At 38.2% G+C, this 15,711-nt stretch overlaps 1 protein-coding gene across 1 annotated transcript in view; it reads right to left on the reverse strand.

Moving 5' to 3' along the window:
* Positions 1 to 15,711, reverse strand: part of IFT80 (intraflagellar transport 80) — a 92,950-nt gene that overhangs the window by 76,814 nt on the left and 425 nt on the right. Inside the window, exons 2-3 of the mRNA XM_081086776.1 lie at positions 6,551 to 6,661; positions 4,680 to 4,748 (exon numbers count right to left, since the gene is read on the reverse strand). Of these exons, the coding sequence (XP_080942902.1) occupies positions 4,680 to 4,707 (28 nt within the window). The 5' untranslated portion in view covers positions 4,708 to 4,748; positions 6,551 to 6,661. The remainder of the gene's footprint in view (positions 1 to 4,679; positions 4,749 to 6,550; positions 6,662 to 15,711) is intronic.

The following is a 15,711-nucleotide window of genomic DNA, read 5'->3' on the forward strand; positions in this document are numbered from 1 at the left end:
AGGTTAATGTCATCATAACTTAACTTCTTTAATAATTTTTCCCAGAGATAAAACAGGAAACACCTGTGCCTTATTAGGAAAGTGTGGGTGGCACCAATGATCAAAAACTCAAAAATTAGATGCATAGTTCTACAGTAAATTTGTAATCCTTAATCTAGAAAAAGATTTCTGATTACTCAATTGAAATACTAGTAGGTTTACTAAAATAAAAAATCTAAGTTAATTTTGTACATTAATCTTTTAATTAATATAAACCTTGAGGTTAAAAAGAATACATAGGATTCAAACAGTATAAAAATGATCAGCCCTTTCATAGACATTTGATGTTAAGAAAATTATATCTATTTGAAATGTTGATGGAAAATATCATTATGTGATATGAACATATCATAAAATTACCTGTATTATATGACATAATCTGTATTTTAGCTTTTAAGAGAATCCTATTTACCCATGTAGTTGGGAGGAAGGAAAAAAAGAACAACTCATCCCTCTCCAAAATAAACACCATATAAAAACACTAATTCAAAATGTATCATAGACCTAATTGCAAGTATTAAAACTATAAAACTCTTAGAAGAAAAAAATAGACGTAAATCTTCATGACTTTGTATTAGGCAATGGTTTCTTAGATATGACACCAAAAGCAGAAGCTATTAAAGAAAAAAATGGATAAACTGAACTTCATCAAAACTTCTGTGTTTTAAAAGATATCAAGAAAGTGAAAAAGAAACTAATGGAATGAATAAAAATATAGTTTCAGCCCAGCCAGTGTGGCTCAGTGGTTGAGCATAGACCTATGAACCAGGAGGTCAAGGTTCGATTCTGTCAGGGCACATAAATCGATCCCCAGTAGAAGCATGCAGGAGGCAACCAATCAATGATTCTCTCTCATTATTGATGTTTCTATCTCCCTCTCCCTTCCTCTCTGAAATCAATAAAAATATATATTTTAAAAATAGTTGCAAATCATATATCCAATAACTCTAGTAACTAGAATATATGAATAACTCTTACAACTCAACAATAAAAAGACCCAATTAAAAAGTGTGCAAACAATTTCAATAGGTATTTCTCCAAAGATATACAAATGGCCGATTTGCACATAAAAAGATGCTCAATATCATCAGGGATATGCCTATCAAAACTACAATGAGATACCACTCTACACTTACTAGAATGATTATGATTTTTAATAAAAACAACAACCAATAACAAGCATTGAGAATGTGGAGAAATTGGAACCTTCATATATTTCTAGCAGGAATATAAAATGGTACATCCACTCTAGAAAAAACTTGAATATTTGTATTTACTGATACAGAACTATATAGGACTATCCCAAGATAGTTCAAGCAAAGAGCACATTGTAGTAGATACAGTATGCAACCACTTGCTTATAAGAGAGGGAAAGAAGGAATACATAAAAACACATTTTCTACATAAGAAAAAGTTACACCAGTTGCTTCTGGAATGTTTGCTGGGTGACTGGACAATAGGGGTAATATGAGAAACAGAAATAGTATTTAAAAGGTAACTTTATACCTTTTTATATGTTTTAAATTCTGAAGCATGTGAATGTACTATTAAAATTAATACTTAAAAAATAAAGAGATTTAAGTGCTCCCTGCAAGGTACATACTAACAATCAAAATTTTATGATCACTATTATTGAAAGCAGGGGTTGCAAACTCAAATACCTTTAGATTTATACTTTCTCCCATGTAACGTAAATGAGTAGAGCATAAGAAAAATAAGAGAAGTTTGAAATGCAACTAAAAATGGAGCAGCCACTGCCCTAGCCAGTTTTGCTCAGTGGATAGAGTGTCAGCCTGCAGACTGAAGGATCCCGGGTTCGATTCTGGTCAAGGTCACATCCCCAGGTTATGGGCTCAATCCCCAGTAGGGGGCATGCAGGAGGCAGCCAATCAATGATTCTCTCTTATCATTGATGTTTCTATCGCTCTCTCTCCCTCTTCCTTCCTCTCTGAAATAAATAAAAATATATTTAAAATAAAAAAAAATAAAAATGGAGCAGTCACTACTGAACTCCAGCTGATTGTATTCATTCTGAAAAGCAGGCCTAATGTTGAGAGATCTTCCAATTTTTCAAGACACCAGAAAACCAAATTTGTATGTGAAATATCCTGATTTTAAATATTGGGTCTGTACCATACTTGTGGGCAAGATTCAGCCCAAAGGCCACCTGTTTGTGACCTCTGATTTATAAAGTCTTTAATTTATGAACATATTGTGCTTCGAACTGCCCTTGCAAATTTGAAAACTTTAAATGCATTTTCTCAATAAGAGCAAAATAAGTAGCAATTTGTTTTCCAGACCCATTACACAGGTAAACTATAGTATTGTTACCTGCCCTCAATGATTAACAATGTTTATACTGAACAACTTATTCTAAGTTTCAACTTTAGACTTTGGAAAGTTCAAAATGGTGGATCCAAGGGTAGTAAAAGGGAAGGAGACGTCTGGGAAGAATTTAAGAAAACAGAAGGAACGATCTTTTTTTTTTTTTTTTTTTAATATATTTTATTGATTTTTTACAGAGAGGAAGGGAGAGAGATAGAGAGCTAGAAACATCGATGAGAGAGAAATACCGATCAGCTGCCTCCTGCACATCTCCCACTGGGGATGTGCCCGCAACCCAGGTACATGCCCTTGACCAGAACCGAACCTGGGACCCTTCAGTCCGCAGGCGACGCTCTATCCACTGAGCCAAACCGGTTTTGGCCAGAAGGAACGATCTTAAGCAAGAATTCAGATACAGTTGGTAGTGATATAAGCTTTCAGAATTCCTCTGAAGATCTGTGTCTTCTGTAGACAACAAATTTAGTAAAAGAGAAAAGAAAGGAAAAAAGGGTATGTCTCAGTGGCAGCAACAGCTAAAGAGAACTGCAGCCCCAGCCCCAAGGGTGCAGCGACCTCTAGAAGATTCCTGTCAGTTGCTCATAAGACAGACATCATAGAGTGAAAATGGCGAATAATCAGCACTAACAAGTTATAAAGCCAAAAGGAAATCCTCAGGCCCACTAGAAGATTAAAATAAAATGTATTTTCTAAAGGTACATTTTATTACTAACGTAACAATAAACTATTTTTTCTAACTGAAATCCATCCATGAAAGCTTCTATAGACTCTAAATTTTCTACTCATGGATAAATACTCTACTTGGAGATTAACTGTTGCAAAGATTTAACCTCAGGAAATAATTACTAACTAGTACTTCTGGTTCCTTTACTAACATTTGGTTTAGAAATGTAAACTATTTTAACATTATCCTAAGAATAAGCAACTTAGAAATGAAATCTGGAAATTTTTGGAAGTCAATTTTTGGAGATGCTTCACAATATTGACTTTATCATATAATCTGAAGAATAGTCTGGAAGCAGCTTTTTGGCAACCTGTTTTTGAAGATCAGCAGATAAATTCTCAGGTCAACATCAAGATTGCTTTATTGCTCTCAGGTAAATGTAATTAGGAAAATAAATCTGCTACACAGAAAAAACAACCTTATGTAATCTAAATCCCAACAGGAATGACCACTTTATGGGTACTTCCAATTAACATGGAAAACTGAGCGTCCGCTCTAAGTAGCTGTCACTTTCCAAATTTTGGATTATCAGGGTGTCTGCTCCCCTCCATTAGTATGGAAATCAAATGTACAACATAATTTAGAAAGAGTGCTAATATTATGAAATTATTAAGACTTTTTAAGTCAGGAGATATTCAATGTTCCCTATTATTTACTTAACTAGATACCAAATCCTATTCAGATAGAACATGTTCATAATGCTTCAGAATTATTTAAAAAGAATCATCCTATATAATAAAAGCCTAATATGCGAAGTGTCCAGTCAACCAGTTGGCTGTTCAACCATTCAAAGCATAATATGTTAATGCCATGCTAAGGCTGCTCAACCACTCGCTATGATATGCACTGACCACCAGAAGGCAGACAGTTGACCAGTTGCTATGATGTGCACTGACCACCAAACAGACGCTCTGCTCTGACCGATAGGTTAGCTTGCTGCTGGGGTTTGGCCAATCAGGACTGAACGAGGCCGGCCAGACACAACCTGGAGCCCTCCTGCGGTCCTTCAGAAGATGTCCAAGAGCCAGCTTCAGCCCGATCCTGCAGACTGGGCCGAGGGACCCCACTGGAGCACGAATTCGTGCACTGGGCCTCTAGTTAGCCTATAACTGTATTGTCTAGATCAGGGGTGGGCAAACTTTTTGACTCGAGGGCCACAAAGGGTTCTTAAACTGGACTCAGAAGAAGGAGCTGCGGCCGTGTTTCCCGACGTTGCCATGTTAACACTGCTGCTGGTGAAGGAGCGGAGGGGAGAGCAAGAGAACCCTCCGCTCTTTTGGCTCCGCGGGCCGGATAGAACAGCCGAACGGGCCAGATCCGGCCCGCGGGCCATAGTTTGCCCACGGCTGGTCTAAATTCACTAACAAAGAAAAAGCCCTTGAGTATTTTGTATATTTCTTGGCTTGAATAATATAGGTACCATGGTCCATCAGGCAACATGGAAAGTAAGAGGAAAAAGTGAAATAGAAATGAGCGATTTCAGGTTTTGAACCTGACCAAAATCAGTCTTAGAAGTGATATTAGACTGCTGCTAAAGGAAAATGTTGACATTTTTATTAATTATAATACATACCTTGTTGAGCTAAAGTTGATCTTAGCATTCCGGTCTTTGACCAGATTTTTACTTGTCCATCTTCTCCAACTATAAAGAGAAAATAATTGATATTTTTAGCTATAAGAAATAAATTTAGCCCAGCCAGCGTGGCTCAGTGGTTGAGCATCGACTATAAACCAAGAGATCACGGTTCGATTCCTAGTCAGGGCACTTGCTCAGGTTGCAGGCTCGATCCCCAGAGGGGGCATGCAGGGAGGCAGTCAATCAATTGAGTCTCTCTCATCATTGATGTTTCTATCTCTCTCTCCCTTCTCCCTTCTTCTGATATCAACAAAAATATATATTTTAAAATAAATAAACACATTAAATTTACATATAAAATTTGGACAAAATTTACTCTAATTAAATGACAGTGCTTCATAACTGTATTATTTAAATGAAGTTATTTTGAAACAACTTTATCAAAGTAGACAAACTTCCATGACAAAACTTTTTATTTTTCCTTTAATATTAGAAGAATTATTAGTATATTATTCAAATAATGCTGTCATCTTCACTGAAATCTCAATTCTAGAATTCTAAGAAAAGTGCTTTCAGTGTATTAAGAAGAGTTGCAGCCCAATTCCAGTGAGTTGGGGACTGAATGGATGAAGCAGTAGGCTCTATTTTTTAACAGTTTGCCTGCAAGAGTGAAAAAGAAAGAGGAAGTTATAGCTAGAGAGAGTTATTGGTTAACAGAAGGATTTTTACTTCTTTTTTCTCAATTTTCAAGATGGATGACACCTTAACATTCTTATATGCTGAAAAAGAAACCACTGGAAAAGGAGAAGTTGAAAAACCAGCAAGAAAAAGGACAACTCACTGAGAGAAGTCCTACAGAAGGCCCAGGGGATATGTGTGGTGATTTTAAAACATATACACAAATTTTTTGTTATTCGTCCTTTTAAGAGGTGGAACTTAATTTCTCTCTCCTTCAGTGTGGGCTATAGTTAGTGACATGCTCCTAACCGAATGTGGTGGAAATGATGGAGTATAACTTCTGAGGAGAGTCATAAAATACAGAGTGTCCTCAAAAATGAGTACACACTTTAACAACTGATAGCTCAATTTTGAAAATAAAATGTATTTTAATAACAATGCCTTTATAATTATTCAAAGTGTGTGTATACATTTTTTGGGACATCTTACATATTGTAACTTCTATCTTGTTCTCTCATGGATCACTCACTTGGGGAGAAGTCAGCTGTTATGTTGATAGAACACCAAGCAGCCCTAAGGAGAGGCCCAGGTGGTGAGGAACTAAGGCCTCTGCCATCAGTCAGAGAGGAACTAAGACCTCTTGCCAACAGCCAAGTGAGTAAACCATCTTAGAAGCCGATCCTTCAGCCCCAATCAAGCTTTCATATGATTGCAGCCCCATCCAAATTCTTGAGTCCAGGACAGAATCGCCCAGTTAAACTATTCCTGGATAATACGTGGTTATCATCTTAAGTCACTAACTTTGGAGTAATTTGTTATGAAATAATAGATAACTAATAGGTGAAGAGAAGAATCCTTGCAATAGGATAGGAGATGGGAGAGAGATGGAAGAGGGTAAAGGTCAGTTAAATGAGAATACTTTGAATTTAAAAATTTTAAAGAATTACAACTTTTATTTACTCTCTACTTGAACATTCCAACAGCATTTTTGACAGAATATTCTCCGTCATAATAGAAAACTAGTAATTAATATGACATCCTGAATTATAACATTATATAGCAATCTAGGTTAATACTGTGCTAATTATTTACTATTAGATAATAAAAGGCTATTACTAAGAAAATATTGTTCCTTTGGAAATTTTTCTTTAAAAAATTCACTTAAAATGCCATTTTTGCAGACAACTTACCTGTAACTAATGCTGTTCCTTCATAATTCCATCTTCCTGCCAGTACTGCTCCACAGTGAGCTTCTACACTTTTTTCCACTCTTCCTAACTTAGAAATCAGATGAAATTTCCCTAAAAGAAATTACACTTGAAAAATCTATTTCATTAAAATAATTTATTTAATCAACAAACATCTGTTGACTATCTACTACTAGACTGTGAGCACAGTGCTAGGCACTGAAGACAAAAGGGCAAATAATATAATTATTCTTACTCTCGAGAAACACAAATCTATTGGAAGACAGCAACAAACAAAATTACAAATATGATGCTAAAGTAATTCAGAGGGATGATAAAACTCTACTGTGATATGGCCAAAGGGGACCAAAAGAAATGTCAAGAAAGCCTTCTATTGCCCTGACCGGTTTGGCTCAGTGGATAGAGCGTTCGGCCTGCAGACTCAAGGATCCCAGGTTCGATTCTGGTCAGGGGCATGTACCTTGGTTGCGGGAACATCCCCAGTAGAGGGTGTGCAGGAGGCAGTTGATCGATGTTTCTCTCTCATCGATGTTTCTGACTCTCTATCCCTCTCCCTTCCTCTCTGTAGAAAATCAATAAAATATATTTTTTTTAAAAAAAAGAAAGAGAGAAAGCCTTCTATTTAAGCAGTTTTGCAGTCTTGCTTTTTTTCCCCCACAGGTTATAGAAAAGATGTAGAGGAGAGGAACCAAGACAGTGAAATGGCTTTAAAAGATAAACTGAGGCATATTTTAAAACGTTAAGAGTTTACTTGAGCAAAAATCTATTCCAATCAGACAGCGCCAAACCAGAAGTGGTTAGCACTCCACTGACAGCAGCTCAGAGAGAGGCTTTTATAGAGAAAAGGCAGAGGCAAAGTAAGGAAATTACTAACTACTAGAGGCCCAATGCACGAAATTTGTACAAGGGGCTTGGCCCTTGCAGCCCCGGCTGCCTCAGCTGGCCCTCGCAGCCTTGGCTTCGTCCGGAAGGTTGTCTGGAATGTCGTGTGGAAGGTCATTCAGCTGTTTGGTCTAATTAGCATATTAACTCTTTATTATATAGAATAGTTTAAAGCCTAGTTGGCTGTTTGTGATTGGTGGTTCTTAGGTTTCAATTATGTACACTTGAGGTATTTACAGGCTTAGATTTTGGTTTGTGTACATGGGCCAATGATATCAGTCACCTCAGTCTAATTGCCTCCTTATTGAATTAATTTAACAATTGCTAATCCCAAATTTTAAAATACTTGCCTTATATGATTTTACACTGTGCCAGGTACCAGGTAGACCAAACAAAAAGCAGTCTACTTGGTTGCGGACCTCAAAAAGTTCACACATACAGGGTAGGACAAAGTAGGTTTACAGTTGTTCATATGGAAAATAATACAATAATTAATAAATAATATAAAAGCCTAATATGCTAAGTGTCTGACCTATCGGTCAACCATTCAGTCGACTGCTTGACCAGTTGCTATGACCCACACTAACCACCAGGGGTCAGATGCTCCAACTGGTAGGTTTAGCTTGCTGCTGGGGTCTGGCCGATCGCTGATTGGGACTGGGCAAGACAGGTTGGACACGCCCTGGATCCCTCCCAGGCTGGCCAGACCCCATAGGCCCCAATCTGGACTGAGCAGAATGACCCTGATTGGCCCTATTGATGGCCAAGCCAAGGGACACCACCCATGCACAAATTCATGCATCGGGCCTCTAGTTCTATATAATAAAGAGCTAATATGCAAATGGTTGTCACAACCTCATGCCGTCACGCCAAGACAGCTCAGGCACTCAACACTGGGGAGAGAGGAATGGGGACCAGCCAGGCACAAATGAGCTCACGAGAGAGGAGTGAGGACCAGCCAGGCACAAATGAGCTCACGAGAGAGGAATGTGGACCAGCCAGGCTGGGGCCTGGGAGAGAGACAAGCCACCCGCCCCGCAGTCCCAGGCACCAGGGGCTGCGCCTGCGCCTGTAGCCCAGGAGAGGGACAATCCGCACGCCTGATGGTCCCCGTGGTTCTGGGCACCAGCGGCTGGGGCTGCAGCCGGGAAAGGGACAAGCTGCATGCCCCGCAGTCCCAGGCACCAGCGTCTGCGGCTGCACCTGTGGGCCAGGAGTGGGACAAGCTGCCAGCACCATGGTCCCGGGAGCCAGCACCTGCAGCTGTGGCCCAGGAGAGTGACAAGCTGCCCACCTGTGGTCCTGGCGCCTGCGGCTGCGGACCAGGCAAAGCCACCCGCCCACGGTCCCCTGTAGCTGTAGGCGGACCAGGCAAAGCCAGCCCAGGTCCTGGGTGCCTGCAGCTGGCCAGAGGGAGGGAAGCCAGGTTCCCTGTACCTGCAACCAGCTGGAGGAGGGAATCCTGGATTCCGGGTGTGAGGCAAGGCAGAAGCAGTTAGGGGCAATCAGGCCAGCAGGGGAGCAGTTAGGGGTGACCAGGCCAATAGGGGAGCAGTTAGGGTGATCAGGCAGGCAGGCAGAGGTGGTTAGGGGTGATCAGGCAGGCAGGCAGAGAGGTTTGGGGCGATCAGGCAGGCAGGCAGGTGAGCGGTTAGGAGCCAGCAGTCCTGGATTCTGAGAAGCAGTCGGACATCCCCCGAGGGGTCCCGAATTGGATAGGGTGCAGGCTGGGCTGAGGGACCCTACCCCCTCCCTGCATGAATTTCATGCACCGGGCCTCTAGTTAATAAATAATAATACAAGAATAAACTCTGTTTCACATTCTCACAACTGTAAACCTACTTTTGCCCCATCCTATATATAGGAAAAAAGCTAAAAAACTACAACTTTACAGTACATTGACAAAGTATATAAGCAATGTCAAGGGGACAAATTAACTGTGCCAAGAGTAAGAACTACAGGAATCCAAGAATAGATCAGTGAGGTTTGAATGATAATGAAATCTAGTGATACACAGATTGCAATACATTAATTAAGTATAGTGAAATTAGCTTTCTTCAAATCAATATAAATATTTGTGTGTGTGTATATATATATATATGTGTGTGTGTGTGTGTGTGTATTATTTATTTATTTATTTATTTATTTATTTATTTATTTATTTATTTATTTTGCAGTAAAAGAATAATGTGGCTGCCTAACCAAATTTGCCTCAGAGGATTTATTTTGTTTCAATTCACTTTTAACTTAAGGCTTTCAAGATCTGGCCTAATACTAACAATTTATTAAAAATATATTTAAGTCAGATGCTTAAGATGGCTTTACAACATTTCTCTGGAGAACTCTAAAACAAATGGCTTTAAAACATTTAACACTTACCGCCCTGTGGTTCTTTCACTGACCACCTACTCATTCCCACTAACAAAGTCTTTCCCACTTTTTTACACACAATGTACATTACTTGTCGCTCTGTTGCAGCATTTTTCACTGGGCTGTGATTCGTTTCAAGGCAGGGGGCCATGTCTTAATCATATTTGTATTTGCAATATGCTTTTACATAATCAGCATTTGTTAAATTTAACCAATTCTATAACCATACCAATACATAAAAATAAGTATGTAAGTAAATAAAATAAATAAATAAATAAATAAATAAAATGGACCATTTGACATTCTTATCTTTCTCATTCATGACGTTCTAGCACTTCAACAATAATCTACCGTTTTCCTTTATCCACCCACCCACTAGCACCAGTAGCACTATCTACTTTTCCCCATATCTTCCTTTTAATTTTATAATTACCTCTGGGTCATTTTTCAATGTAACAATTACTTTGAATCCAACTGTGCTATTATTCTCTTTATCAGACTAACTTAAAATTACAGAGAAAATACAAGGAGGGGAAATCTCAAGAGAGGGAACTACGAAGATGACATCTAATAAGTGGAAAGCTAATCCTGTGGCCATTATTTTCTTTATCCAGGCCTGTTTCACAAAATGTTAGCATACTGCCTAGCACAAAACACCCACATACTAAACAATTATTGGATACAATGAATAAATGCAACACCAAAGAGACTAACCAAATAACTTGAACTAGAAATGAAAAGTCCAGAAATTATCTTTCAACCTAGTCCACATTTTATAAATTGTATGTATCTTGGTCAATGACATTTCTTGTCATAAAATAACAAATACTGATTTTCTAACAAGTGATAAAATTATTCTTGCTTCCTATGACCTCACAGAAGCCATAACAACTAAGGTCAACTGGGACAACTAAGGTCAGCTCTTGGCATAGATTTAGCAATTATTAAATCATTGGCCTTTGTACATTGGCTGATTATTACAAATTGCTTGACTAACACACCCAGAGTAAAGCATAAATATAAAATTACATACATAAATTAAAATATTTATACATAGATATAAAATCAAATTTAAAAACTGATAATTATTCATTTAACATTTTCAGTTCTTTTTTCTCTCCAGGTGTTCTATAACTTTGTAAAAGTGCAAGAGCAAACTAGAGATCAATTAATTTATTTCCAATTATTTACTAGGGGTGAGGTTGGGAAGAGAATATAATCAATATGACTCATTTATTGTTTTAGTAAACAAACAATGAAAACTTTGGATAAAAATGAATACTTAAATCCTGGGTATAAAATTAATCACTTGTTATTAAAGATAAGCTAAAAAGAGGAAAATATTATAGAAAAGAAAAAGAACAGAAGTAGTAGATTAGTTATAAGGAACACATTTTTTAAAGTTAGAAATGCCTTAAGAAATGCCCACGGAAACATGAGAAGGCTTGGAATAGGGTGCTAGAAAAAAAGGGCACATGAGCACTTTTGCAGACTGCTTAATAGCAGAAATGTTTTGGCAGATGTCTGCAAAAGCCACAAAGAGATCAGTAACTGCTAACTTCTGATAAAAAGAAATGAACACACAAATTCTTTTTAAAGTGGGATTTTTAAATGTACATATTAACTAATAAGATAATATAGTGATTATTTGAAGATATTGAATAGAAAGTATGAAAATATCAACTTTTACTAAATATAATTTAAGGAGTGTTTATTGCCTTTACAAAATGTTTTATACCAGAATTCCCTCACATAGCAGCTCCCCAATACATTTTAAATAATTCAATTATTTTTCAAATGTAAATCTTTTAACACATTGTTAAAGAAATATCTCCTCTAAAAAGTGGGATACTACTACACAAAATGTTCAAAAAGAGATTAAAATATTGAAGAGAGAATTATTGGTAAGACAAAAAACTTGGCAAAAGTCTGCTTTACGTGCAGGAGCTGCCCCTCAAACCCAGGGATGTGTTTTGAACGTTTTACCACTACCACCACCACAGAACAGAGAGGGGGTTTGACAAAGGAAACCCTGGAACAGTGATGAACAAACTCAAAAACTGTAATCTTTTTTCTGCCAGGGTTGAGGGAGAAAAATTAAGAGGAGAAAGATGGTGGCAACTAGAAAAGAAAATCTCTTGAACAATGAATTAAATCTTGAAGAAGAAAAAAATGTTTAAGTATGACTAACATCACACAAAATGAAAAAGCCCTAGAGATCTGCTCTACAACATTGTGCTTACAATTAACTATACTGCACAGTACAATTAACAATTTGTTAAGAGGGTAGATCTCATGCTATATGGTGTTTTCTTTTAACCAGAATAATAGGCTAAATTTTTTAAAGAACTGGGCTAACAAAGAATACAGCACCGATATATAAAATGACCTCAGATCTTTATCTGGCAGGAAACTCCTTGACCACCTCCTGATGGCATCCACTTTCTTCTTTTTTTGAACATTTCTTTTTCATTTCTGGATGCTGCTTTCTGTCTACCCTTCCACTTCTTTTCTTTGATCTACCGTCACTTTCCCTCTCTTTCTCAAGATCCCAGATAGTCCTCATCCTTCACTTAGGAGAAAACACTCAACTACGCTGCTTTGGTTTTTCTCTCCTTCCAACATTTAGTGTGTGGCATGTTATCTTATTTGGGTTTTTTTTTTATATACAGCAAACCCCAAAATAAAACGATATATTCTATTTTTTTTAGTCATAATGTAGTTTTCCTTATTTAATCGTGTAAATTTCTCTTTTAAATTACATTTGTTTTACTTTAAACTTCTTTTCCCTATCAGAAAGTGTTTTATCTAAAGCCAATGTGAAATAAAGACCCAAGCAATTATTTTTAGTTAAGTATAATTAAGTAAGCTTAATAATTCAGAAAAACACTCAGACAACAGAAACCATCAAGACTAATTAAGATTGCCGAAACCGGTTTGGCTCAGTGGATAGAGCGTCGGCCTGCGGACTGAAGGGTCCCAGGTTCGATTCCGGTCAAGGGCATGTACCTGGGTTGCGGGCACATCCCCAGTGGGAGATGTGCAAGAGGCAGCTGGTCGATGTTTCTCTCTCATCGATGTTTCTAACTCTCTATCTCTCTCCCTTTCTCTCTGTAAAAAATCAATAAAATATATTTAAAAAAAAAAAAAAGACTAATTAGATTTAGTATTCATAGTCACCAGATAAGTCAATCCTCATATACTGTTGAGTTTAAAAAGGAAAATGCAAAGAAAATATGTGATATGCCACCTGTTGTATAAAAATAAAAAAGGTGAAATGAGGAAATATACATGCATCTGTTTATTTTTGCCAAGAAAAACACAGGAAGGATAAACCAGAACCAAAGAGATTGGTTACCTAGAAGGAGTAAATAGAAACAAGGTGTATGGGATTGGGTGGGTCAGGGTAGTAACAATGCTCTGAGTAAGTATATTTTTTCAATACAGTTTTCACTTCATGGAACCATCCATGTTAACGTTTAACATATTTAAAGATAATCAAATCAACAAGAATGGGGGAGGGGCTTACATGGAAAACAAAGGGAAATAAATATACTTATCTATAAATGAGTAACATAACAACACTTAAGCAGGGGGTAAATGCAAGTAATTTTTGAATAAAGGACTTGGACTCTATAGCCTCAGTGTAAAGATAACAACAGTAAACACTTGAATTCTAATTAAATTTTTTTGCAGTAGTATGGGTTAGTAACTCTGAAACAACCTACTGTGTATTATAGAATTGAGTAAATGAGTAAATATATTAAGAATAATGAAAGTCAGTCTTTCTCACTATTTTCAAGTATGGAGAAAAAGATGTTAGAATTAACCCCATGGTGTTGAATTGGAGCTGGTGGTATCAGAATTAACTCATGGTTTTTTGTATGGAAAGAAAAAAATGAAAGGAAGGGAGGGAGGGAAAGAGGGAAAAAGAGAGTAAGGGAGAAAGAAATAGCTGTAGATATGTGTGTTTTTTAATATACATTTATATTCCTAAATTTTAGCTCAGTCCTCTGAAAGAGCCTTGAAGTACACACACCACTTTGAAACAAGCATATATAGCACTCTTATCTTAGTTTTGAAATACCATTAAGCACCAAATAAAGAACAGGAGAAACAGATGGTTTGAGGGCTGAAACTGGGAAAGTACAAGATGAGCCTAGAATATCTTGCGACAGCAAAGTAGTACCAGAAAACTGATGAAGACACATATCTCCCCCCCACCCCACAAAAAAAAAGAAAAACAAAGATTATTTGAACTGGTTTAATTGGGCTCCCGCTGGCCAAATATGAGACAATTTTAACATCAAATTTAAAAATAATGGTAACAGGCCCTGTCTGGTGTGGCTCATTGGGCTGGAGCATCGTCTGTGCATGGGAAGGTTGCTGGTTCAATTCCTGGTTAGGTGCATATGGGAGGCAACTAATTGATGTATTTCTCTTACATTGATGTTTCTCTCTCCCTTTTTCTCCCTCCCACCTCTAAAATCAATCAATCAGTCAATTAATCAATAAAAATAATGGTAACAGGCTACTCAAGAAATAAAACAAAAATCTATGAATCTAACTGACATAGCAAACAAATAAATAAATGGCAGGATATGGGAGGCTCTTCCTTACAGTAGAATACCAACTGATCAATATAGAAGGAATTATGAAGTTTTAAAAAATTACCATTTGGCAACCATCCTATATAATAAAAGGGTAATATGCAAATTGACCCTAACAGCAGAATGACCAGGAACAACCGGTCATTATGGACACGCACTTACCCCCAGGGGGCAGATATTCAACATAGGAGCTGCCTCCTGGTGGTCAGTGCGCTTCCACAGGGGGAGCACCACTCAACCAGAAACTGGCTCATGGCTGGCCAGCGCAGTGGTGGTGGCGGGAGCCTCTCCTGCCTCCATGGCAGCAATAAGGATGTCCAACTAATGGCTTAGGCCCGCCCCTCTGAAGAGCGGGCCATAAGCCGTATCCCCTGAGAGCTCCCAGGCTGTCAGAGGGATGTCTGACGGCCAGCTTAGGCCCGATCCCCTGGGGAGCAGGCCTAAGCTGGCAAGTGGACATCCCCTGAGGTCCCCAGGGCTGCCAGAGGGATGTCTGACTGCCAACCTAGGCCCAATCCCCCGGGAAGTGTGCCTAAGCCATCAGTTGGACATCGCCCGAGGGGTCCCGTGTGGTGAGCCGGCATGGCCATGGCATACTCAGCCCCAGGGCGCCTTAGGTGCCAGGCCAGCTCAGCCTGGTTCAGTGACCCTGAGAGGGGGCAGTGAAGGATGGAGAAAAGACAGACAAGAGAATAAAATCTGGGTCTGGGTGGGATGCTGCTCCTGGATGGAGAGACAGTGCCACGGACTACAAGCCATGTTTTTATTTTATAGCCAGATTCCACAAGGCAAAGTAAGGGTGTGGTCAAGATGTTTACAACATTCTCGTGGGTTTCGATGCTACTCAGTTACATGCACCTGAACTCTATCAAGCCCATATTACTCAGATATGTGGGGCCACATGTTCAGACCATAGGTTCAAGCTTACAACTATAGCTGTTGGCTATAACTGTGCTGGGAGGGACTTGCCTTCTAAGCTGGGACTTGCACGTGGCAACTCAAATTATTTCTAATTAAAACATTCCCTTAAAAAAGTAGAAAATCACGCTTTTTACTCACCAATAACAAAGCTATTGTCAAATTTAATACATCTCCAACTCTATAAGTAAAAATTAACATGTACTAGAAAATAAAGACAGCTTACTAAATGTGCCCATATTTTTAGTATGGTTATGTCATAAAGTTAAATTTGAAGAAATTGGAAACCAAAATTGGTAATAGCTTAACAATTAGTAAGAGAGCACAGAAAAAGTAAAGTTAAACTTTGCGATTCAATCCCAC

The sequence above is a fragment of the Myotis nattereri genome, assembly GCF_964212035.1.
Source record: "Myotis nattereri genome assembly, chromosome: 3".
NCBI lineage: Eukaryota > Metazoa > Chordata > Mammalia > Chiroptera > Vespertilionidae > Myotis > Myotis nattereri.